Genomic DNA, 27974 nt, shown 5'->3' with positions numbered 1-27974 from the left:
AGGGCATTAAAAATAATTACAGGTACATGATGCTTAACTCCTGCGCCTCAGGGTTTACTTACCATAAGGTGGGCCATGCTTGCTCCGTCACTATAAAAAAAAACCGCGTAACGTCGCAATCCTTTGTCTTTTCATACTCTGGGATTAGTAAAATGTTATCAATTGATGTGTGCAAATAACATTGTAAAAGTATCAGGTACAAAGTTATGTCACATTGTCTAAAACGACCCCGATATGGGTTTTTCGTCTAACTACGTCCGTTCAATGAAGCCAAACTAAGGGCTGGGTATCTCACGAAAAAACAAATTTCACCCAAAGATATCAGAACAGAATCTTTCTAGCTGTATGTATTAAATTAAATTGCATAGAGAAAATTTAGTTCCAAACATCCTCGTTGGTCTATGTTTCACTATGCCCAACACCATTTATGCTTGAATAGAACAAATTATAAAAATGAGGTTGTACATGTAGCAGTAAGTGCAAAAAATACAGCCTTATGGTCGTTAAATTAATAATTCCAAAAGAGTGTTACACTTTAAAAGGTTAAAAAAGTCAACAATCTCAATCTAAAATCCAAATAGAGCATGAATAATCCAAATGTTATAATTAAAAACTAATTTCTGCAATACCGTTCACTGAAGGACTTATTTTGTGCAAAAGTTTACAAAAGCGGTCAATTTAGAAGCGGTAAGGTGACCGCCCCGGCGATAAACAAAAGCATCGGACCCGCAGGCCGCAGCAAGCTCCCAATACCAGTCCGTGCAACACGCACACATGTGGACTTTCCACGCACACAGGTTCGAACGCACTGTACACGTCGCAACTTGCACAGGCTGTAAGTTTTGATGGCATCGCATTCGTCCGCCATCCGCCGTGACGAGCGCACGTGCCGCTCGTATCGAGAGTTCAGTGAACGTGTAGTGCTTATGGACAGTCAAAATGGTGCGCAGCCTGTCGCAGTGGACGAAGACCCTCAGCTTCCCGGCTAGGTTGTCTCCTAATCGCACGTCGAAGGAGAGCGTGGTCAATGTCCAGCCGGGCTCCCCCGGGGTGTCTCCGACCCCCAGCGCCTCTTCTCTCCCGCAAGGCTCCGACAAAACAATCTCGCCAATCCCTATCACCGAGATCAGTCAAATCGTAAGTCTCCCTTTAACTTAGGGAAGGACCCTTGAGCTTTTTCATTTATCGGAAAGGGTCCGGAACGCGTTGTGCATGAATAAACTAACTTACAAGTAACTTTAGTTTTTGGATTAAACGAATAGCATTTAAGTTTTCCCATCGCGTATTCGAGTTCCAGAAATCATTGATGTGTAACTACATTGCATTTGTAAGTTGAATTTCGTCTAATGTATTTTAAGTACCTAAGTGTCCAATGAGTTAGACATCGACGGTTAACCGGTTTTTTGACTATCTATCTAGATCCTAGCCTGCTATTGGAGTCTAAAGAATTTTCTTTCGATATCTCACACAAATGTAGACAGTTGCGATCCACTTAATTATGTTACACCATAAGAACAATAGGTGCATCAATATCTTTAGTTCCAATTGCGTAAGGGACGGATAATCTTATGAAATTGGCACAATAAACATCTCGATTCAGCTGGACCATTGTTTTCGTTTTTAATTTACACTGAATGGCAGTGTTTACAAAATATTTGAAAGTCCACCTTTATCCCTACAAGATGGCACAGTTAGATGTAACTGGTTTCCCATAAAAGACACTAAAATACGTGTCCGAAATGCCAAAAGGCTACCACCATATTAGCCAGCTATTAAGCTGTAGGTTTCTGAAAGGAAATGAACGATACGTGTCTCGGTTCCCACGTAGAAAGCACTTAACGGCACTAACGAGTTGTGTAAAGTGTATTGACGCTTTTGTTTGGGAAGTCCAGCGTATGTATCGGTCCGTGTTGTCGTTGGACGCGTGTCTTGCCGGTGCTGTAACATTGTTTAGTTTGTTGGTGCGGGGGCGCTGCCGGTGTACAGCGCCGCCGCACCGTTATGTCCCCCTTGCACTCACCTTGACAAGGCCGCACAGAGATGCGAGTTTTTGCAAAGCCAGATAGCACATGACTTTCACCATTGAGATACCTTTCTAAATGCAGAAGTATTTCAAACTTATTTAGGCCCCGTATTAGTTGGTGATCGAAGTTTCCTTTTTGAAATGTGTATTAAATACCTATGTGGGTGTAGCGACAGTTGCGCTTGCGCAATTTGTTTGTGAATTTCAAATACCTCGTACCTATGCAGCTTAATGCTCTAACTCTGATGACATTTTGAGCGAAACTTTGAGCGGCCTAACTGCAATTGCATAGCCAATAAAATGGAATTGTCAGTTCGAGTAAAGTTTAATAAATTCATGAATATCCGAAGTGCATCCTAAGTGATTACTGATTATTCTGGCGTTGCAATGCACTTTTGTTCTTGTTTAATGTACAGACTGCCAAAAAAAAGGAGATTTTATGTTATTAGGGTTTCTAATACACATTTAAAATCGTGACTCGAAGTGTTGGTCCGGAAAATTTCTAAAGATATTCAGATTTTTTACATTTCGAGTAACAGTGGCCAAAAATTCCTTGAAAATATTCCATTTCGCTATTTTCAACCGGGAAAGTTCGTGCAGCATTCGGCAATTGATTTTTTTCAATTTCAACCATGTAGGGTAGGTTGTTTTGAGCAATTTGAAGGAATTAGTTAGGTAGTACCTAAGTTCTCTAGCTATTCGCAAACTTTTTTTGCGGAGCTTCGCTTGGCATTTTATTTAAACCCTTTTGAAATGCGCCAACATTCCTCGTCGAATAAGGAAGCTTGATATGGTTAATTAATTTGTATTGCCTAAAGTTGTACTCAGGTATTTGCAACACTTAATCATGTCTAACGGAAATGATTTTTATAACCCTTGTGTTTATCATTAACTTTTGAATGAATATTGGCTATGAACTTTCAAACTAAGACCTAAAGTTGTGAGGAAAATATTTTTATCTTTTAAGAATACCGCCATCATTCATTCATTATGCATGACAACATTAATTAATCCAGATATAAAAAGGCACTGACAAAAAAAAGGAGAAAGAACAGAAATTTATTTCGAATCTAACCTTGGCAGGCACCTATCAGATTCCAGTTCACCCTCAGTTGAGCAATTTAACGTTCTGTCATAGTATCACTATTCACAGCTATCTTCTTTGCTACTGGAATCATACAGAGCACAGATTACAAAGCTGCTTTACTTAATATGGTCATCTTTCTCATTCAAATAAAAATTTACCTTATTTTTTTAGTTCTAGCAAGTTAAGTTAAACGTGCATAATCGTGTACCTACTACAAATTTAATTGCTACTCTGTAGCTTTTTCTAAAACCATTTTCTAAAACCAGTTTGAGTGACATTGTTGGGTATTCGAAACCAAACTCTTTAATGTTACCTATATCCGTGATTCAAAATTAACTTCACATTATTTACGACCATGTTAAAAAAAATATATTTCGCAATGCATAATAAAACACGTTGATCGTACAGACTTTATGCGTTACGACTTACGAGATGTCAAAGTATGCCATGCTCCCACTGACAGTAAAATTAAGAAACGTGCAATAAAAATTCATTTGTAATCGTAAAAGTAAAAAGAACGCCATCAATTTCTAAATGACTTTTTCGGTTTTATAGCACACGACGGTATTTTAAATTTTTCTTTGTGATAAGTTATAACATTTGGCCGAGCAGTCGCGATATTTTCATGGTAAAATTTTGGGAGCAGATGTGACTAATTTATTCAGCGCAAGATGCGAAGTTAAAGGTGGCATAAAAGTATCCAATCACTTGTAATTTCGTATTGAGAGGTGTTTTGGTGTTTGGAGTTCAGATTTAAGGTATTATATTGATTGTCTATAAACTATAATCAGAGATTAACTTCACGAGAATTCCAATTTTGGCCTACGTTTGATAAGATTATGACACCTAGAAAAAATTGGCTGAAAATGCCAATGAAGATGACGTAATGAATTTGAAGGATTGTAGGTAGCAAAATTTCGGGGTTGCCAAAGGTCAGGCCATTAAAGTACATGCATAATTATAGGAGCCGTACAAGTAGGCTGAATTAGAAAACGGATGCTAGAAAGATTCAGTATTATAAGATGGGAAGCGGATTTTGACTCGAGCTGAAAGAAAAATTCGGAGTAACAAGAATGCGCTATGAAGCGATAAGGCCGCCAAATTGTATACGTTACTTTGTTATACTTTTCTTTTTTTTTCTATGTACTTATTGTGGTGTGCAATAAAACTATATTAACTCATTCATTCATTCAACGTTGTGTTTAAGAATGAATACAGAGTTCTACAAATCGGTTAAACGTCATTAATTTAAAGTGCTAAGACACGTCGCGATGCCTGCTATAAGGAGGACGGAATGCGGATTACCATACATTAATTGCAAATAATGGGTAATATTAACTCAACAGTTAATGCTGTTAACGAGAAAGTCAAAGTTACCGTTTTTAACAATATGTAGAAGTTAATAACCGATGCTTTTAAAATATGCCATAAAAATACACTTAGTTTTTAATAGGAGTATTCTGTACTACAAACGGAATGACATTTCGAAATGGCTCAAATGATCTTGCCATATGAAACGTAACTCACGCTCGCTTGCTAATGGATGTCACAGTCACAGCTTTCTCGTTTTGTTGCCACTTTTTAATCCATTTAAATGGTAGCAATGGTAAATGTCATCAATTATCATCTATTAAAATCTTTAAAATAATCCTAGAGAAGTTGTTAAGGCAACTGCTTCGCTAGAAACAGAGGTGTTTTGAGTAACATACTATAGTATTAATTGGACGATTCTGATTTAGTTATATTTCAACCGCATGTACATAAGCAAAATTGTAGACAATAGATAATGCCAGAGAATCCTTATTATGGTATATATATAAGTCTCAGGCCTTCTGGGTGGCGATCAATACATCATATCAGTTTGCTTTATTAAAACTCACGAGATGAAAGGATCTTATGATAATATGGATGAAGTAAAATCCGATTTGAACAGAATCGACATGTTTTCAAAGTTTAGTTTATGGAATCCTTTTCTACAAAAGCTGTCCTAAGTTTAGCTATGAGAATAAGCGAGTGGTATTAGAAGAAGAAGAAGAAGAAATACTTTATTGCACATAAACATCAATAGCACATATACATAAAATAAAGAATAAACTATATAATAGAATAAATATATCCCTCGCATGTCTCTGGCAAAAAATAATTGTCTATTTGATTATCATAGGGACTTAATTCTTGTAGTGCATTCTTACTTTTATTTTTGTTCTATTGAAACATAGAAAAAAATTTTTTTTTAGTATTTTTTGTGAGATTTTAGAATATAACTCAAACCAACGTCTGGTTCAGCAATAAATTGAATGTTTTAATTAAATAAAAAAAAAAAAAAAACACTACTTTATGCTTTTTTGACTAATGTATTGAGACTATAAACAAAAGTTCATACAATGTCATCTAGTATAAAATATATTACTTTTGAGTTAGTATAAAATCGTCTCAACAATTTCTACCAAACAAGACAAACAATGTAAACGAGTTGTTAAAAAGTTGTCAGTAAAAAGTACCTTAGTAGTAGTTCGTCGGTATGAAAGTAAAAAGCCATGATGAATGTAAAGAATGTGATTACAAAGAACCCGAGTTACTTTATGCTGTAATGCAAGATGAAATGTAAAAGGAAGCTGAAACTACAAGTTATGTCAAGGTTTTTTACTATCCACGAAAGTGCTGGGCGGCCATTTTTATTAGGTATTTTATTGTGTCTGTAGCGGAACGAACATCTGCGTGTCAAATTCCTCGATGCCATGTGCAAGCTACTGGTGGGAAGCGAACCGTGCACACATGAGTGTCGAAGAAAAAAACTTGTTGATATGAAAAATGAAATAGATGTACACCGTAATAGTCGCCAGCTCTGAATAATAAGTCAAAGAAGCATAAAAGTTGTATCTTTAAAAATCATAGTGACCCCTGTTGTACCAACAAGCACTCCTTGGGAAAGCAGATAAAGTTGTTCTAGAACTAACAGAAAATAAGTAGTGTAATATAGTCGAATTCTAAGATATTAGTCTGCGCTCGAAATGATTGAGATGCTGAAATAAAAGTTATTTCAAAGGCTCAAAATTATGGCAGAAACAATTAGAAAAACAACATGCATACAACATTATGATTCTACTTTTACTGTTTGCCATAAGTACATAAATACGAATGCACTTTTTACGATAAATTTATAAATAAGTATAAATCTTGTAAAGTACCTTAACGCATGAGCAGTTTCGCTTTTATTGCAATACCTACTGCCTAGAAACAGTTATTTAGCGGAATGTGCAAAACTTCTATGACTAACATATTTTATTATATACCTACATTGTGTACACAGACTTAGGAAACTACAGAATCCTCATTCAGCCAATATTGCAAGCAGTGCATTGTATCCAAAAACAGTGAAAACGCCCCGGGCTCGTCGCAATTCACAACCGCGGAATATTGCTAGCTCACAAACTTTGTCTCATTTTCCCCATTTTATGGTAAACGTTTCGAACATTAGAGGTAAAATAATGACTCAACTGTTAAATGATTGAAGATACTAACCGCCTAGCCTGTTCGAGTAACACAACTAAAGTCGAGTGGTTTTTGATACTTCAATATTAGTCGTGTACGGTTTCTGTGTTTTCTTAATCCTGTGGTATAGCCTAGATAATTTTATAAAACTCAGCACTTAAAGTAACTTCCTACGTCATTAGTTAATAAACCTAACATTTCTATCCCAAGAACATTTTACCTTACGTACTTCCCTAACAACTACTCTGAAACTGAGAGATGAATTTGAATCTATATAATGTGTATAATATGTTCTTAGTAACAGTGTACTTTAAAGAAATACTTAACTTTTATGGTGGTTTTCATAAGATCTCTGTAAAAACTCGCGATTTCAATACTTTTGAAAAAATGAACGAAAAAAAAATACGCTTGAATATCGAATAAATGGTATGGAACAAGTCAAGAACCTTTCTTTTCTAAGTTAGTTCACATATAAAACTTAAGCTTAAGCTTTTTAAAGGTAGATAATACTTGAAACCCAGCTTTTTATAGTTATCTACTAAAAAAGTTAAGTTAAAGGTAAAAAAATTTAAGTTAAAGGGACTTCCCTTGCGCAGCGATGAGCGTTGTGGTTTTAAGACTGAGGTCCGGGGTTTTTGTGAATTTATAACTTTTGATTTTATCTAGTCTGCTCTGAAAGTCTCCCACGGCTTCGTTCGTATCTAGCTAACCACCCTATCGACAAAAAGCGAAGTTTAGCATTCTGGTATGAAGCATAGACACCGATTACCGATATGGTTTTAATTATAATATCTGCCATATTGCCTAACAGGTAAGTTTGCTATCATCATAGACAAGAGCTTTCTTATAGTAGAATAAAAAAAAGGAACAGTTTGCGATATGAAATCTCTATTATCCATGGTCTTGAATGGTCTCCCTCTATGGGGTTTCGTGACAGTCGCCGGGAATCCGGGCCCAAACAGCTGACGGGACAAAAAACACCCCATGTTTATAAAAGCGCACTATGCAGAACTTGTAAATATCATTGCACCCATACAGTTTATAATGAAACGGATGGTAAGCTGTGAACAAGGTAAAGTATGTGATAAAAATAGTTTTTGTACTTCTTGCCTAATTGGACGGCCGATTGGCACAGTTTGTAGCGATCCTGCTTTCTGAGTCCAAGGTGTGTTCGATTCCTACAACTGGAAATTTTTTGTGTGATGGACATGAAAGTATTTCAGTGTCTTGGTGTTTATCTGTAAATTATAAGTATTTATGTATATTATTCATAAAAAAATATTCATCAGCCATCTTAGTACCCATAACACAAGCTACGCTTACTTTGGGGCTAGAGGGCGATGTATTGTAGTAATATATTCATTTATTAATTTTATAGTTCGTTTATTCACGATTTTTATTCTGATGATAATTAGTTAATATCCCTGGGTCTTCATCCGCGTGCAATTTCTGATAGGTATTTTTATCCCATTTCATCAGCTATTCTGTGTGCAGAATAGCTGATGAAACCATAATGAGACCACAAGGCTTTGCTCGACTCGTACGTTTTCTCGGCTCCCAAGAATAGTCGTGGAGTATTGCCTTTGAATCTTAATTTAAGTACTGGGCTATCAAAAGCAAAAAAAAAAAAAATTAAAATCTACTGGTAGTTCTAGAGATTCGCGCGTTCAAACATAAACCATACAAACAATCTTTACAGCTTTGTTTTACTTAACAGATATTGATCTAGAAGTGACTATGCACAGATGGACACGTTAATAAATAAATAACGTAGCCTTATATTTGTATAAGCTACATCAAGTTGGCGTGCATGATATATGATATCGCAACGGATATACTCCGCGATACTGCACAATATCAATGGGAGATATCGAAATATAACACCCGTACGGGTGCGGATGCGAAAAAAAGGTTTCTGAATGATAACATGTCGTTCCCGGATGACGAATAAGCGAAAGAAAGGATGCGCAATGCTGATTATCACAGACAAAATGCAATTCTAGAACAGATATCTCAGATTATAATTGTATTTTATAACACAGAATAAGTCCGTTATGAGACCTACGAATGTAAAATATGTTCGTAGAATCCGGCAATTTCTAACGAAATGAATAGCTTAACTAAAGCCAGTGAATTACAGTTGAAAACATATACTAAAGCATGTTAAAAAGATAAAAAATTAAGACATAACGTTATGATTCTCGTATTTGTATTGATCAGGTTGATTAAGATTATAATACCTATGTTATTCATAAGTCTTATGCAAATACCAGTAAATAGTAATAGGATAGACTTTAAATGCCTATAAAATGTATTCGCTGAACTTGAGCTTTCATAGGGTCTTATTATGATATAAGATTCCTTCATATATCTACTATAAAGCATGCGAAATTTAAAGTGCAATACAAGAACAATCATTATAACAATATATACACAATATTGATATATACACAATATATATATCTTGGAATATAGTAAGGTACTTATTTGTCTGCTCAAGAACTATGCTACAAGTAAAATACAAGTATCTAGTCCTTTAATAAAATAAAAAAAAACACTTTAGATGCTTTTGGGATGTTCAAAGATAAATAAGCCATGCCTTTAACTTGTGTTATTTCATCAAGATAATTTGAAATGTCCATATCAGCTCGTGGAATGTCCGTACTTCACTTGGTAACAAAAGGAATGTAATTTCACTACAATACCGAACAAAATGTTGTTCCAAACAGTTTGGTAACAGAAGCAGATGTGGAAAATGTGGCAATTCAAAGTGGCTTAAAAGGTCGAGTCTTTAAAATTCGTGAATTCCTTCAGGCACCTGCCGAGTAGCAGATGTTTGGTGCCAATCGGAAACTTTGGAAGATTTAAGACATGCGCACGCACCAAACAGCTGACGATGTGATGAAAAAATCTTACCTGAGTGGAAGCTATAGAATGGGCCGTCTTGATTTTTAATATCGATCAGCTGATTTTGAGAGCAGCTGCAGGTTTTTTGCTTTTACTGTTGAGCATATTGTGGGCATAGTGGAAATAGTTTTGTTGACAATAACGCTCTTTGATCAAAACTACAAAGGATTCGATTTTAGTTTCGATAGAATTTTGAAACTCGAAAGAAGTTTTTAAATTTTAAATCCGGAATACTGGAATTAAAATATAAACTATGATATAGATTTAAGAATGAGTGACTCAATTTTATTCAGTAAATAATTTAAAAGTAAAGAAATCAAACAAAGAATGTTTAAATGAGAGTGTACCAGTACCAACTTGTTCATGTTAATATTACGGCTATTGATGATTAAAAAAAATGATATTTGAAGTGGTTCAAAGGGCAGTACTTGAGAATTTATTTATAAAACACCCAAACAAAGCGCGTCCCCTTTTCTTTGCGTCTGTTTTGTGTCGAACTCATGTTTATTGGTATATGTCTACCGTCGGGGCCCTTACTACTAAAAGTACCCAACCTTTGATATTTTATACAGTCCTATTTTTGTTTGTTTCCTTTAAAACTTCTTGATCTAATCGTTAATCCGATTTCCAATAAATGATTATGCTAATATTTGTAAATTGTTGATATTTTAGACTTTCCGACAAAGAGACTCGTTAAACGTTCTGTTTTTTTTCAAATTTACACCACCACCGCTTGAAGATTGTTGCTACTCGAAATGAGTGGCAACGATCTTAAAAACAAAAATACTATTAATGTCAGTCGCGTATGTTGTTATGATATGAATAATGCTAATTCTAGCAATGCCAAAATATTATTATACAACACAATTTATATTATAGTATTTAAAGTTAAACATTACAGAACTTAATAATTTTTCTCTTAAATAAGAATAAACTTTGGGCTAGCGTCGAATATCAATTTTTTTTTAAAATATTTCATAAAATATAGCACTTAATCACAACAAATATTATGAAAACAGCCAAGTCCTGTGTTACTTTTTTATGAATCATATTTCAAATGAAAATAAATTTGGGATTGCAATTGTTATTTCCAACCTAAATAAAACATTCAGTTTTGAAGTTTTTCAAATTACTGTGATCACACGAGATAAAATTTAAAACGGAGTTAATACCGGTGAAGGGATTATACCTTTATTCGATCCATCACAAATCCATAATTACGCTACGATAAATTACTGACAGCGTATCATTTTGTATCCATCGTCTTGAACGACTCTTTGTATAAATCATTTAATAATAAACTCGGTTTGGTCTTACCAAAGGCTTCTTTTATACCAAAGGTATAAAAGGTAATAACAAAACCGACTTCTAAAACTTTTAATTCTTTTGTTATTTCTCTCTTAAATAGTTCTTGTGATTGTGATGGTATGGTATTAGTAATTGATCACTCATGATTAACTTCACGATCAACGCTAATAAGATCGTTTCTCACATGTAGATATCAATTAGCTATTGCCTGATTAATGTCTGTAAGCTGTGCTGTAAGCTACTTGACACACTTTGATAATTCGTGAGTGTGAAAGTACTTTATGCTTCATTTTTATTAGTTTTTTGTTTCGCAATATAATATGTAGATAGTCTGCTTATTATTTCAATAAAGTAGTAGAAATTTTTTAATTCATTTACTACTTAAAACAATGGCATGATTTGAGCATTACATTTATCTATTGTCCATTGTTGTGGCTTAAACGAATCAATGAATTTTGTTAGGTTTCTTTCATCTAATTAATCATCGAACGGTTCCCAACCATTTATTACTCCGACCCTTAGACTGACTCCTTAATTAGTAATTTTGATGCTCAATTGACCGGATGCTCGACCATTTTAAGCCTCTATCGCGAACCGAATAATTCCACCGCACTGGACATCCGGTGTCCTTCGCAGCAACACATTCTATCTAGGCAAGCAAAATAATACCATAAGAATAGAAACCAAAGACTCAAGTTACTATGCGGTCATGAGAAGTAAACAACTGTACCTTTGACAGCATATAATCGCCTTAACAATAAATGAAACAGCGTTCAAATTTAAATGCATGTCACGATTCAAACATGTATAATTTAGCGCGGTTAGGTTTTCTGAATCTGTGAGAAAGATTTTTTGAACCGTATCGTATTTATTCAATTCCATTGAATACAACGGCACAGATGTTTCCTGATTAAGTAATGTTAGTTGTTGGAAATCTTAATTTTTTTGATGGCCATTGTCATTGTCAAGGCAATTCGGTGCAATTTCACGGACAATGTGATACTCAGCGTGTACCTAACCATTAAATATTGTAATGACTCAGTCGTTTTTGACTTAAGTGCTGATTTGGAGATGCTATATAAATTAATAATGGAGTTATTAATGTGGACAATAGATCTAAATTAATTAATACCGTGTACTCATTATAAAAGTTGATGTTTGTAATGCTACTGCATAGTTGAAAGGTAACACTAGATCCCTTTTCTTATATTTTGAGACATGTTATGCTAACATGGTTTTTTTCACTAAACATACTCTGGTCGCTAAGTTTGAATATGGTATGAATAAGTTCTTTGAACTTATCTGCTTAGGTCAAGAATATATTTCCAGTACTTTAAAAATTGATTAATATAACTTACTGTCAAGTGTTATTATAGCCTATTTTAAACGCGCTTATTGGATTTATTCTCTTTAAGAATATATGTGTTTGAACCAAATTTTATCATCAAATAAATCATATGCGCTTAATAAGTAGCAGTTATTTCGAAAGTACAAGTAAAATACTTTTTTATATCGTCTTTTAAATAGCTTTCGATAATTTTGTATTTAAAGACGCGTGAACCCAGAACGCAGCCCGAATATTTCACGTCAAGCCCAGTTTCGCGTTAGTCATTAAAGATACGCAGGTTGTAAGAGAGAATATGCCGGGGTTTAGTCACCATTTCGTAATGCGTACGCGATTCGCCTCTCAAAATCATCTAAGTACGAGTGTTGCACACTAATTTGGCAACAATTTTAAGCTAACATAAAAGCGTTTGTTATGTTTACCATGTTAAACCATATTAACACGCTATTCAGAATATAGGTGTTCTGTAAGAAGGTTTAAATTCCAGGATCACGTGCCGCTTGAGTCCAAGCACCTAGTGACTCCTAGATATCTTGTAGGGATTTCCAAATTCTACTATCTAGTGTTTCTGAATTCTGGAACGTCTATAAAAAATTGAATTTTGCAATTAATGATTTAAACACAAGATATAAAAATGAATGTTAAAATGTAAAATGTAAATAGTTGACGTTGTTGCTGAGTTTCTTGCCGGATTCTTCTCGGTGGTATCTGTTTTCCGATCCGTAGGTACAGTTACTATAAACAGACAGGCTTGACGTTACAAAAGTGCTTATATTAGGCCTAATTGAAATTAAGCTTTCCCCAAAAATGCGATTGTAATAAGGCACATTAATCCCGAATTAAAAAATAAATAAATTATACTTTGTATTTCATTATCACCATCGTACTTTTTTATTGTTACTTCGTAAGTAAGTCATCAAATCCATCTTTAACACAATAAGCGGTTGTAAGCTGCATAATAACATCCGACATCCGTTGTTTAACCTTAATCGCTAAAAGAGCTGTCCCATTCGCAGTGCCATTGTAATCAGCGGCTTCAACATGCCCTTGACTTTAATTTAATGACCTCTTACATGGTGTAATTCGGTCATCACTCGCTTCAATGTTCGAAGCACACACGACTTAACAAGATAACTTATAAGTTAGCGTTTATCGATATCATATTTGTATACAGTTGTCATTTCATAGAAATTACAGAATAACTTTTATGTGACGTTAGTTCCATGTTAAGCCACACTAAGGCAGGCAGGGCTAGCAACGTCAATTTTGAAACGTCAAGTCTGTCTGTTTGTAGTGACTCTACCACCGGTTCGGAAGGCAGATTCTACCGCGAAGAAGCCGGCAAGAAACTCAGCTGTTGCTCTTTTCCAACATCCACAATTTACATTTTAAATTTTTAAATTCATTAAATACTCAGGGAACAAGACAGGGAATATAATTAACCTGATAACTTGTTAAAGCAGGGGAACATGGAATAGGAGAAGTTTACCCTTATTACATTTATCATTTTGATAATATTTCTACCTGTGCGCCAGTGCTCCGGAGTTGATGAAGCTGTGGGAGAAGAAATTTTTATTTCCTTCCCGGGGAGATTATTGTCTCCTGCCCATGCTAGCCGTGCTGGTAATATGGCGAGAAGAAACTATTGTGTAATAACGTATCAAGTCGAAGGAAATGTACAGTAAGAAACCTGAGTTTCTTGATCGCTGAATATTAGAGCTTGAATCTATTATTGATCATAAAGATAAGAATCAGAAATCTTGCCTTAAGGATCGCAATATCAAATTTTGCAAATACCTGCCTACCTCTTAATAATTGGCTCGATATTATGTCTTGCTGCCATGTTCCCACGCAGATTTGGAAGCGGACGCCAAAGTAAAAATGGAAACAAAAGGAAGACGCATCCGCGCCCGGGGCGCAAAGGTACGGGCCGTATTAAAACCTCCATCGCCAGATAGTCATTTGATTGCTGGCGTCTGTACTCTATCATTACTCTTCATTATCTGTTGTTCTACCGTTTTTGTAAGTACACTATGATGTGTTTGAGTAGCATGATTTATTATCATGTTTAGAGTTACACGCTCATCTCTAAATTGTAACTGTCCATATGGTGTACTTGGTTCGATTGAGTGCAGCCATTTTATTTCCGTCTGCTTCTATTTTTGAATCAGTTGTTGTTCGTACAGACCTATTTGTACTAAGTTTGTGGATGTTGGTAATTTTTTCCTTTTTTAACAACGTGGTTTTAGGGCTCTGGATTCTTAACCTTTTAAATCTTTGAATCCTATTAAAGGAATATTTTTGGTATTTATGCTTTTTTGTGATGGGTGAATGGGGATCAAAAGTGATAACGTAAAATATAATTTTATAATTCCTGCTGATGGTCAGTTAAGTTATAAAGTTGGATACCTCGAGTCTTGTTTCAAGACAACAGTAAGCTAAGCTGTGGTCTGTGGATTTCGCAAGGACTACTTTTAAGACCGGTTTGGCGCCATGAGATTTGCCGTAACTTGTCGAAGTGGGATTATCTTATTGCTTAACTTACGCCAATAATATTAAATTAAATAAATAAATATACTATGACAATTGAGTCCAAGTTATACATACTACGACATTGAGTACACACATTGCCATTTAGCCCCAAAGTAAGCGTAGCTTTTGTTTTGGGTACTAATATGACTGATGAATATTTTAATACAGATAAACACTCAGACAATGAAAAACATTCATGATCATCGCACAAACATTTTCCAGTTGTGGGAATCGAAACCACGGCCTTGGACTCAAGTAAATAAAGTAAAAAAAGTGTGTGTGTGTGTGTGTGTGTGTGTGTGTGTGTGTGTGTGAGAGAGTGTGTGCCTCATACTTCTGTACACGATATTTCTGTATTTCTGATGGTTAGGGATTTTTTTGACGCTTTACGCTTTTTTTTATTTGAAACATTATTAAACTTAATGCGCATTTCTCTGTAAAACTTCTAGGGAATATCTTACATAATATCTAATGTATCTATCTTTGAAAATATACACATATAGTTACACGTGCCACTTGTAGCACACTAGTTACCTATAAATCGTAGACCAAAAAAGCTTTGCGATGCCGTCTGGATTAGGTACCTGCGTACTTCATTAAAATAATTTCCTCTTATTAAATATTTAATAAATTACATATTTATAAACCAAATTACCTTCAGCGGTGCGTAAAATTTAATTAGTGAGTGGAAACGGTAAAAAAGACAAATATTCCATAAGCCTGTTGATTGGTTTCCATATTTAGTGAAGCCAGGTCATCAAGGGGCGACGTAGGCGTACCAGGTGCGGCACAAACTCGCATAGACAATGTTGGCTAATCCCTCAGTATACTATGGTCTATGGGGCAGTTGTAAACGCGACTTCTGACTTTGTGATTGTGTGAAAAAAAAAAGTTATGATTTATGTGGACTTCTTGTACGAGTTGCTTGAGGTTTGCAGATAAATATATTATTGCTTTCAATATACACTGTGATTTGTTTATCGTCCATTATCTTAAGCCTCTTTAATCTATTGGATCTACAATTATATAAGCAACTGTGTTAGATCTATAGTAATATCCAAAATAATTGAATAAAACAAATTGTTTGAATTGAATTCTTCATTTAGAAATTTGGAAGCAGCTGATATTGCTATTAGCTGCATAGAAATCCACAATTGCTTAAGTTGAAACCGCCGCCGCACCGCAACGCTGAAACTCTTTATAGGGTGCTTTTTTAATTTTTATACACTAAGTTTTTTTTAAATATAGTTTCTTGATATTTATGTTTTACCTAGGAATAGTAGACATTGGTCAGTTTAACTGGATCAAAAGACAGTGTATAGAATTTATTGGAATTTACTTTCGGTGTCCGTAATTTTCAAACAGCTGATGGATATAGATTGACTTTTTTTGAATTTATAACTGGATCTAGACAACAGAATTATTGATATATGGGGTATATATCAATAATTATGTTGTGCACATCCAGTTCTTATTTTTGGTTTTACTAAATTCAAATTCAAAAATTCTTTATTAATGTAGGCTTATCACAGGCACTTAAGAATTTTATGTAAAATTTTAATGTAAGGATTCAATAAGTATATTGTTTTACCATATTTCTTAGTTTCTATTACATTTATCACGATATAGCCTAGCGCCCTTTTCAAAACGATAATAAACACATATGGTTTTAAAAGAAATACGGCAATTATTATAAATTTTTTTCACACACATTACTTCACATAACAAATGTTTTCTTGTTAAATTTATAACGCCGACTGAATCAATCTTTGTTAAAGTTAAAATACTTGCGTTGCTTCTATCCTAGTAAGACTAGAATAAACTTTTTGGAGTAACATGAGCGGGCAACCCTATTTATTTAATAGTTTTAAGCCGCCTAATTACTTATCAGCAAGTTTAGTTAAGGGTTCCGAGAGGCGTTACTTGTCAATTGCCGTGGGAACTTAACTGAGCTTTAATTTTAGGGTTCCGGCACCATAAAAAAACAAACCAATGTAGACAACTTCAACTTTCCTAGTCATCATCCTGAACTTAATGATGCCCCATTGCTGGGTACAGGTCTTCAGTATCATAGGAAAGGGTTTAAGATCATAAACCCACAACGCTGCTGTATTGCTGATTGGAGGGTTTAATCTTGTTTACTATATTAGCTATGATAACCTCTCACTCTTGGACAGAAACTTCATCGGATCCTCATACACTTCGGTTAGGGTCAACTAACAGAAGTGTATGTGAAACGTTTAAGATAACATCACAAAAAAAAAATTAAATTCACGTCGACAAATTGATAGCCTGGAATTTGTGGGAAATAAAAATAAAGCTAACGTAGCTTAGGAACCTTCTCGTAGACACAATCGCGCTTGTCACATGTCAGAGGAAAACCTGACTTTAAGGGGTTTGTGTTACCGGCAACCGTCTGCAGACTAGTTTGATATCATATGATATGGTATATAAAAGGTTAAATACGAATAATATGATCCATACTTTTTTACTATCTTAACCTGAATAAAATGGGACCTCGTGGGAAGAATACTATTTCAATTTCGTTTTTCAAGAGTTCTGAGGTAACAAACATGAAGAAAAATACTAATAAAATGAGAATCTCCTTTTTTGTTTGTTAATCGGTTAAAAATGAATTATAGGTGCATTTTTTTGATGTTATACTTCTTTTAAGTTAAGTGAAAATTGTCCTATAATTAGATAACTAGATAATGCGTTATAATAAAACTTTCGATGTATTAATTTTTTTTAGTTAGTTTTAGTTAGTGTCGTTTTTTCTACAAACGTAGATAAGGCGGAAGATAATTTTTTTTTAAATATGTTTTCACTTGATACGCCAAAGAAGTATAACTTCTAAAGCGTGTAAATCAGTACACACTTTTCTTTTTTGTTCTGTCAATAATAAAAACTTTTTTTTTACATTTTTTGTTCCTATTTTTATAATGGCGCAGCGAGGTACCTACTCAAAGCTATCCTTCCTATAAAAGAAGCCAGCTTATGCCCAGCAATGGGAAATAGTTTGATAGGTAATAGCGATGAAAAGGAACTCTACGTATTAGCAACGAATTCCTAGGTCAGCGTTTACGAGTATATTTCTTGTGAAACCCTGTATCATTTGAGCAAATATCATAAAGATACGGAATATTTTTATTAGAAGATAAACGTCGAATGTATGTAGGTCGTTTATCGCAACACCTCTCTCAGAGACTGTTAGGATGTCTTACGCAAATCCAAGCAAAACCTATATGGTTATGTGGTTTCTATTTTTTGCGGTATTTAGTTGGAAAATAAAGCTTTCTAATAATTACCTTAATAGTTAATACTTAGCCAAGTACTTATTAACGTGGCGATGCATTTTTTAAGCTTGAAAAGTTCCACACATAAAAATTCATAATCCTATGGAAAATGGACTAAGTATAAATTTTATAAATTTTGGCTGCGATTGCCAAAGAGTCGCAGGTTCAAATCCTGTCGGTTCCGAAAAAAGAAAAAAAAAATTTATGCATTTTAAATTTATAAAATTAAAAACACTAATAAAAATAATAAAATTATGAAACTAAATATATATATATATGTTTTCTAATGATAATTTGATGGTTTATAAACACTTCTAAGAAATAAGGATTCCAATAGAGCCGTTTCCGATAAAAAAAAACTTTATGAAATAAAAAATACCGCAATTCGTAATATTTTAAACTTAAATTTCTATTTCTTAATGCTTTGTTTGTATTTAATTTTTTTATTTGATAATATACTCGTGATTATTTCTACTCAATAACCTGATAATAATAATAATATTAAAAGTCCGCGACAGCATATGTCTATCTTTTAAGGTTGACTTATACGCGGACGAAGTCGCGAGAGATCGCTAGTACTATATAAGCTCGGCAAAACTAAGAAAATAGTCTAGGTGAAGCTCGTAATCAGATAACCGTAATTGAATGTAAACTAATGCTCGTTTAACTGTCGTCTCTCGTTCTCACAGCTTTATCAAAAACTGGATCGCTTACATAACTTAATTGTTCACGTGTTGTTTTGTTTAACCTGAAATATGTCTTAACACATTGTGGAGAACTCTAAGGCGTGCAGGTTTCTTTACGATGTTTACCTTTACCGTTTAAAGCAAGTAATATCTAAATTGCTTAAATTAAAAACGCACATAACTCCGAAAAGTCAATGGTGCGTGCCGGAACTCGAACACGGTCTCCAATAAAGGAAAGCCGATGACTGACCCACTAGGTTATCGCCACTTCCATAACTATCCTTAATAATATAAAACTTGTCGGATTTTTTTACTTTTTAAAAGCTGAGGAGATGAAGTTTATATCTCTGCATGTTTCAATCATATTTGACGTTGTAATCGCACTTGGCATCTAGGATGATGTATTGGACATTTGGGCTTAATGATAGAATGGCGCTACTTCCGTTCGACGGCGACTGCGATATCCGGCCAATAACGTAAAAAGTAGTTATATATTTGTTATTCGCTAAAAGCTGTTTTTTTCGCACTAAGGGGCCTATCTTACGTCATAGGAATTTAATTATATTTTTTAAATCACGAGGGGATTTTGTTTTTTATCTTACTAAAAATATAGTATACTAGCTGTTGCCCGCGACTTCGTCTGCGTTTTTAAAGTATTCAGTATCGCTAAGCCTTAAATGAGTATAGTAGTATATAGATATATATATATACATATAACATGTGACTGTCAATTAATTAAAGACAAATAATATGCAATAAAATAAAATTGAGACTATAATTAAAGATATAAGCTATCCTATCTCTTAAGTTGGACCAGACTTCTGACGGTATGCCAATTTAATTTAAAATCGGTTAAGTAGTTTAGGAGTCCATTGAGGACAAACATCGTGACAGGAGATTTATATATATTAAGATTAAAAATATAATATTTAGAAATATTTGTCTTGTTGGAGGCTTCAGCCGAAGCTACTTACCAGCCTACCGACAACGACGCGGTGCTACTAAGCGATTCAGCGTTGACGTGCCCGTCTTTGCCGGTCGGAACTAAGTGGCTGGCTAAGTGGTGGCTAAGCGATTCTGCGTTCGGATACGATGTCGCGTAGAAACCGATTATAATGGGTTTAATATAAATGCCATGTCCCAAACAGGTTAGCCCGCTACCATCTTACACTGCATCATAATTTATCACCAGGTGAGATTGCAGTTAAGGGCTTTGTTTGTAGTGGAATAAAAAGAAGACAAATGAATCGTTAGAGTTAGAATTGATTAATATTTTAGGTTTATACATGTTACGTCAAAGCTTATAACTCGTCGCCCGTTTTGTCACACGATGTCACGTTGTTGACCCTCTCTCTCTCCCCTAACGTGTGACGCAATTTATGAATGGCTTCTTATCTACGAGAATTTCATAAACATGTTTTTAAAATAATTAATAGATGTTAAGTTACAAGGAAGGCCTTTGAATTTACAAACAAACAGACATTCAATGATCTATTTGACATGACTCAAGTCATAATTTATTCCGTGAGTCATATCATTCTGGGCCACAGCATGATAAAACTTACCGTGGTCACTTCATGGAATAGAATTTAGTCATTTAATTACGGACGTATACCTATGTACTCAGTTTACGTAAGTGCGGGAATAGGGGTTTACTTATTTTATGTAAATGATGGGAATTGAACCTCTTACTTTTCAACTTCCTCTTCGTGAAGTAGGTAGTCCATACCGCATAGTCCACCAATCCGCACCGGGCCAGCGTTGTGGACTACGACCTTAACACCTTGTCATTGTGGTAGGAGACCCGTGCCTTGTTGTGGGCCAGTAATGCGTTTATATGATGATCCTAATGATGACTCCATACCACCGAAAAATTTGTAATTCATTTTTAATATATATATTTTTTTTAAAGGATTTAGTCGAAGGGTCAAAGTCTTTACTTAAATCTTTCTTTACATCCTTGATGAAAAGAACGTGGGTAAGCAGTAACGGCATTCTGAAGGCATTACTAAATAGATACGATGCTCCAATTTACCAGCTATATATTAAACTCTATGTAGGGCTGCCTGCAAGCGGAAATTTTATTTTGTTATAAACTAATAATATTAAACTAATTTGTATATTTATTTATTTGTTTACTTGCATCCATGCCTTAACATAGTCCTGAGGCCCTGTCGGGGCGTAGCAATAAGAAACAGTTCGACCCTTATAAATTATAAATATACAAATACACGATTTCTGTCTTAGGATTCTAATTGGTGAATATATATATTTGTCAGAATAGTTTGTCACTATTAAAGATCGCCAAGTTAATAAATCTATTATAATATTAAAAAATTGCTCAGCCAATTGTTTAGTCATTAAATTATTTTAATAATTACTGTGGTATGTCATGTAAATCAATTGAAATAAGGCGAATATTTAATATCAATCTCATATAATAATATTTTACAAATTAAGTTTTTGATTATTACTGTTTTTTATCTCATCATCTGTTTTTTATCACTTATAAGAAAGGATTTTTGAAAATTCCAACCCTAAGACGGTTAAACAGGGGATGAAAGTTTGTATAAAATCCTTTATTCATCAATTTATTTTTCAAGTTACATGAAGAAATACGTGTTTCACAAATTCAAAAAATTCCAACTACAAAGGCATCAAATAGGGGATGAAAATTTATATGAACGTTTCTCATTTATTAAATAATTTACGTTCATATTTTTCTATTTGCAGCAAGACATTTTTTTTAAACTTTGTAGTTAAAATTTACAAAATCAAAAATTGAACATAACGAGAGCGAAGCCGCGGGAAAAAGCTAGTTATCAATGTAACAGTGCAGATGGGTCAAAGTTACTTAATAAAGAATAATTATTATTATTAAACATAGGCTTGGATTAGGTGGTGGAAGCGGAATGGAATGTCTTTATAATTGATTGTTTTACGTTTAATTTATTTAAATACCGACGAATACAAATAAAAAAACAATCATTATAAACCTTGACCAAAAACAGTCGCTAGAAAAATAAATATTGACGAGTATAACTAATAAATACAACCGAATAACTTACAACATCAAGCTGGCTTTAGTAATTCGCATAATATTCGCGTTATGCAAACATTCATATTGCAATAGCGATGCCGTGAAAAAGTAAACAGAACGTATCTCCGGTGTTTTACCCTGATCGTTTTTTTTTTAACACGTTTTCTGGTATGTCTGTTTATAGGTCTCTTTTTATTTTTGGTAGCTTCTATAACTCTCTTCATTGTTTGTTTAATTCGTTTGTATGTTCTTTTCCAAATTATTCGATGTCGCGTTGTGCTACAAAATGTTACACTTTTTATTTACACACTATAATATAGGTTGGAGGAGGCTTTCACTACTGAGAAAGGAAATGAATAAATAAAAAAAACACAGCATGTTTTGACATACATCAACATATAGCTAAGTTACTAGTTTTGGATCGAATAATTTCACAATAAGTCTATTGTGAAATTGTTATACTAAGTTTATTTCTACCCAAAACTGGTGTTGGAAAATAAAGCTATTTTTATTTTATTCATTACTCTAATATTTGGCTTTTAAATGACACTATTTTTTTGACACTATAATCTTCTAACTTAACATGCCATAAATTAATATAAATAGTAAGTAAAATAAGGATGCTGAAAAAATATCATATCGATTTTTTTAATTTATAATACCGATATATCGAACAAAATATTAGCCTAGTGGGTAAGACTTCAACTTCCCTCACGAGGGAACAGAGTTCAATCCCCGGAACGACCTTCTAAGATCCGAAACGTGGTCGCTTACTATGGGCCTCATAAGCAGGCTCAGAGGTAAGGTAAGGTAATTTTGGACCTACCAATGCATAAGTTTAAAGAATGTGTTAAAACACATTTATTGCAGCGAGGTTATTATACAATTGATGAGTTTCTTAATGACAAGGTTGCTTGGAAGCATCCGCCTCCGCTTTCATCTCTCACAAGATAGAAAAATGAATGTTAAAATGTAAAATGTAAAATTTTTATGTTGGAAAAGAGCAACTGCTGAGTTTCTTGCCGGCTTCTTCTCGGTAGAATCTGCCTTCCGAACCGGTGGTAGAGTCACTACACACGGACAGCCTTGACGTTTCAAAAGTGCTTGTATTAGGCCTACTTGAAATAAATGAATTTTGAATTTTGAATTTAGAATTTTGAGGCACTCAGCGGGCGATGGAGAGAGCTATGCTAGGAGTGTCTCTACGTGATCAAATCAGAAATGAGGAGATCCGTAGAAGAACTAGAGTTACCGACATAGCTCAACGAGTCGCGAAGCTGAAGTGGCAATGGGTAGGGCACATAGCTCGGAGAACCGATGGACGTTGGGGTCTTAAGGTGCTGGAATGGCCCACACCGGTAAACGCAGCGTAGGTCGGCCCCCTAAGAGGTGGACAGATGACATAAGGCGTGTCGCTTGGAGCCGCTGGAGGCAAGCGGCCCCGGACCGTGGAATGTGGAACTTCCTACAAAAGACCTATGTCCATTCAAATGGAGCTATTACAATCACTTGCTGTACCTCAATTGATAAAACACCGTTCAATCACACAATCCACTCAACAAGTGTGACCTCCGTACGCGAGTCACTAACCGCTTAACTCCAATTGGATAATGCTTCAGAAACAATTCAATTGCGACAAGCTCTTTTGACCTTTAACACTACGATGTTTATGGTCAAATTTCCTTACTGCCGGAATAAGGAGTATCATTGCGTGGTAATGTCAATCAAAATAAAGTTCTATTGTGATTGAAATACTAGTGGATTTTGTGTGTCATTGATACGGTCATTACAACTGCGGGTTCGCAGATTGATCGATCACCGGATATCGCCATTATTGTCGTGCGATTCGCGATTTCCTTTGGAAATTCGGACGTTGATCCTGATGGCTTAGTTTTTATTGACTCTGAAACACAAGAAATATATAACATATAAATAAATATATAATATATAAATATATAATCCAATTATAATATTGAATTACGTAGGTTTATTAAAAATCAATGTAAGTTGGCTGGTTCCTACCGAGTTATTTTACAACGTGTAACCGAATAACGAAATACTGTTGAAGAGTGCATTAGTATATTTCATAAGGGATCACGCTGTAAGAATATAAAATTAAAAAAATCATATTTATTTTTCCATACAAACTAATTCAAAACATTTTAAGTGTTTATTGACAACCCTATTGAAAATAAACGCGCATGGTACCTAACCTTCGCGACGCGTACCTAATATAGTGACCGGAGGGACGTTAGGGCTGTATCTGATTTCTTTCAGTGAAAATTATGGCGTTTTACTCAATAACTACTAGCGGTTTGGTTTTACGGATAAGTCACAAAGACAGTAATTGATGTTCCTCTACAAACAATGTTTTAATTACTTAAAACGCACATAACTCTGGAAAGTTATTGGCGCTTTAAAATATAGTTTACAAAACGGGAGATAAACATTTCATTCATGCAGTATAGCAATTAAAAACGCAAATAAAAGCAATACAAATGATACAGATACGCGGCTTCCGGCCCACTTGCTGACTGACGAGCGATTGATTTACTGCACCCGATGACTACTGGGAATCGGCGTCTGCTCTCTGTTCGAGATAACACGGCGATAGGTAGAACGGGCGGGTTGCGTCAATACCATAGGATAGGTTACAGCTCCCAAGTCTCAACAGTACCTAGAATTAAGAACATACAGATTCCTCATTTAGCAATTATTCGATACGTACCGGGCACGTCGAACTTCACAGTCGTGGAATTGCTAGCTCACAAACATTTCCCATTTTCCTAATTTTATCGTAAACGTTTAGAACATACGAGGTAAAATAATTACTGTCAACTGTTAAATGAATGAAGTGACCAACTGCCTGTTCGAGAAACACTACTAAAGTGGAGTGGGTTTTGATGCTTATTAGGCGTGTACACGGATTCTGTATGTTTTTAATTCTGTGGCTTAGATGGAGATGTCTCTAAAAAGTTTAAAGTTAGTATTGTTAGTTCACATATATTATTATTGCAACACTGGATAATATTCATTCTTAAAACTATACCTATTAACTACTGGACGGCCGATTGGCGCAGTGGGCAGCGACCCTGATTTCTAAGACCAAGGCCGTGGGTTCGGATCCAACAACTGAAAAATGTTTCTGTGATGAACATGAATGTTTTTCTCTTGTTTATATTTGTGTGTTTATCTGTATTTTATAAATATTTATGTATATTATTTATAAAATTATTCATCAGTCATATAAGCACCCATGACACGAGCTACGCTTGGTTTGGGGCTGGATGCCGATGTGTGTATTGTCGTAGTAGGTATTTATTATTATTTTTATGTATGTTTTTTATATTGTTAATGAATAAATAAATAAATTACGTGAGAGGCTACACAGTCACTCCTTAAAATTGGAGATCTAACAATATTAATAATATTAATAAAAACAGTAAGATAGTCTCCATTGTTATTTAAATACTAGCTGACCCGCGCAACTTCGTCTGCGTCCAATCGGTTATTATCGGTCGAGCTAGATCGATTTATCGCCCCCGAAATCCCCTGTATACTAAATTTCATGAAAAGCGTTGGAGCCGATTCCGAGATTCCAATCTTAATATATATAAATCTCCTGTCACGATGTTTGTCCGCGATGGACTCCTAAACTACTTAACCGATTTTAAATTAAATTGGCACACCGTGAGCAGTCTGGTCCAACTTAAGAGATAGGATAGCTTAGATCTTTAAGTAAAGTCACAATTTTATTTTATTGCAAATTATTTGTCTACAATTAATTGACAGTCACATGTTATATGTATATACAACTATACTCATTTAAGGCTTAGCGATACTGAATACTTTAAAAACAAAATCAAACGCAGACGAAGTCGCGGGCAACAGCTAGTTATATATATATATTATACGAGAATTGCTCGTTAAAAGATATAAAATAAACTCCAATGTTAGCTTAAATGCTTATTATCTCGTGATAATAAAATACATGCAGGTATGAACGTGCGCTCCGAGGCATGGTAATAACAAAACGTAATTTACCTAACTCCGGTTCTTACTAGGAATTTCTTGACCGGAAAACCGAAAACCGCAAGTCGCGAGTCAGAAGAAGAACAATTCATTTGCCAAACTTGTGGGTTGCTGTTATTGTTTTACAATAATTAAATGCATTCGTTCACAATAATTGTGAACGAATGCATTTAATTATTACACCAATACCAATACCAAAACCAATTTAACATTTGCATGGTGTCCACCGACACCATGCAAATGTTAAATTGGTTAAACTATTTACTCTAAAGACCTCTCTCACAATCTCGGGTTCGATCATCCGGAGGAGCAATTTGGGAAATTAAAATTTCAGAATTTCCTCTGGTCATGTCTGGAAGGCTTCGGTCGTGGTTGGTAACCAGCCTACTGAAAAGGACGTGCCGCCATGCGATTTAACGTTCCGGATAAGGGCTATGGTTTATTGTAGGATGGTTTAATATAACTGCCGTATCCCTTAACAGGTTAGCCCGCTATAATCTTAGACTTCATCATCACCACCAGGTGAGATTGCATTCAAGGGTTAACTTGCAGTGGAATAAAAAAACAATTTAAAGAATAAAATATTGAGGAAAAACGTTTATCGCATTAGCCATGATTTCTCTCGTTTAAGATAACTAAATGTATGGCAGAACACCGAATGCCGCGCATACCAGCCCGCCACGTCGCATTCCTGTGTAACCGCGGGTATTTCTACACAACCGAACCTCATTTGAGCACGTTCTGATAGTTCGTGTGGAGATTGATCGATTTTAGTTGGTTCAACTTTGACAGTTGCGCTATTCAATCTTCCATATCCTCGGAACCTCAATAACCGATTGCTCTTTTTGCGGTTTCTTACCAGAACTTATTTCAAACATGTTACGCTTCGCTTCAAAAACAGACCATGTCGAAATAAACAAAACGTTTTATCAGAATCGCTAATTATAAGCGATAAACGCACTATTAACATCTTCTATTCATAAACGTCGAGCCGTTATAAACCGGAATATCTTCAATGAACTGATGGACAGACAATTAATCACCGTTCAGCCTAATGCATGGCCTTTGTTTTTGTTTACCTTACGTCAATCGATCTGGTACTGTTCGACTATCCTAACGCAAACTACTTTGTGATGAAAAAAAAAAATAGAAATTGTTTTTGGTCGAATAAAAGATTAGAATAGAGCACTTTATTTGAATGTGGAACGTGATATCAATTAGGTTGCTGTCAACGCGCCGTGCGGGTGTCGGGTTCCGCTGTTTGAGGGCGCACTTTGTTTCGTTATAAAAACATAAAAATTAATTGAATTATCCCGGAATTGTTCTATTTTGGGCATCCTTTTGGTTAGATTGGATTACTTGGCGTTTAACTGTGTAAAGTATATTTTTCCTCAATTGCCCTATAATGTAAACGATCTTTTTGTTACTTTTGAAAAATGAAATGTATTTATTTGTACGAATCTGTGATAAAAAGTACTTAGCAAAATAAATAGTCGCAACATAACAAGTCAGGCGGCAACCCCAACATACAACTTTTGGTAAATTTTTGTCACATAAGTTAAATGATCTATGTAGTTCTGAGTATTAAATAAATAATCAATAATTATTGCTTAATTCAGTGTAAAGTTTATTTTCAAATTATTAAAAACGTAATAAAAACACAATGACATAAATAAAATCTCATTCGATTGCATTTTTTTTTATTTTTTTTATATAATTTTTAATCATACTTTACACTCAACAATAATGAAAAGATTGTTTACATTACAAGTGATAAACGACTAAGACACCGGGAGGTATCTTTGCATCGTTCGAGTCCATGTAGGACTGAAGTGTATCGAAAAAGCAGTCTTAGCTCAGGTTGCCTTTAAAAGATCACTTTTAGTGGTAAGGCCACCTTTGCACCCTAGCACTAAGTACTATTACTGTTTTCCTTGTATTTTCCTTTTTTTTGTTGTGTTGCAATAAAGTTTTTCTATTCTATTCTATTCTATTCTTATTTATATCATTATACGCACCAACTCGAATGTAATTTGAATTTGAACATGAACCCAATGTTCATGTTCAAATTCAAATTTTTAATCCAAAAAATCCTAATCAAGTAATAAAATAAATGGCAAAAAAGAATTTATAGTTATCGAAAGTTTCATTTTCACCCATTCTATAAATTTACTGCAACACAAAACATGTTTGAGAAAATGGAGTAATAGGTATTGTTAGCGACAA

General features: G+C 34.6%; 1 protein-coding gene across 3 annotated transcripts in view; it reads left to right on the top strand.

The window, feature by feature from the left end:
• LOC120624794 (TNF receptor-associated factor 4) overlaps positions 1 to 27974 on the top strand; it is a 155895-nt gene that overhangs the window by 113725 nt on the left and 14196 nt on the right. The window contains exon 1 of one of the 3 annotated variants that reach the window (XM_039891533.1): positions 878 to 1137. The exons of the other annotated variants lie outside the window; for them this stretch is intronic. Coding sequence (XP_039747467.1) covers positions 940 to 1137 — 198 coding nt within the window. The 5' untranslated portion in view covers positions 878 to 939. Of the gene's footprint in view, positions 1 to 877; positions 1138 to 27974 lie in introns of those variants that run through there. 3 annotated transcript variants of the gene reach the window in all.

The sequence above is a fragment of the Pararge aegeria genome, chromosome 6 (genome assembly GCF_905163445.1).
Source record: "Pararge aegeria chromosome 6, ilParAegt1.1, whole genome shotgun sequence".
NCBI classification, from domain to species: domain Eukaryota; kingdom Metazoa; phylum Arthropoda; class Insecta; order Lepidoptera; family Nymphalidae; genus Pararge; species Pararge aegeria.
The sequence above is the reverse complement of the archived record's forward strand: the minus strand, read 5'-3'. Positions and strand labels throughout refer to the sequence as shown.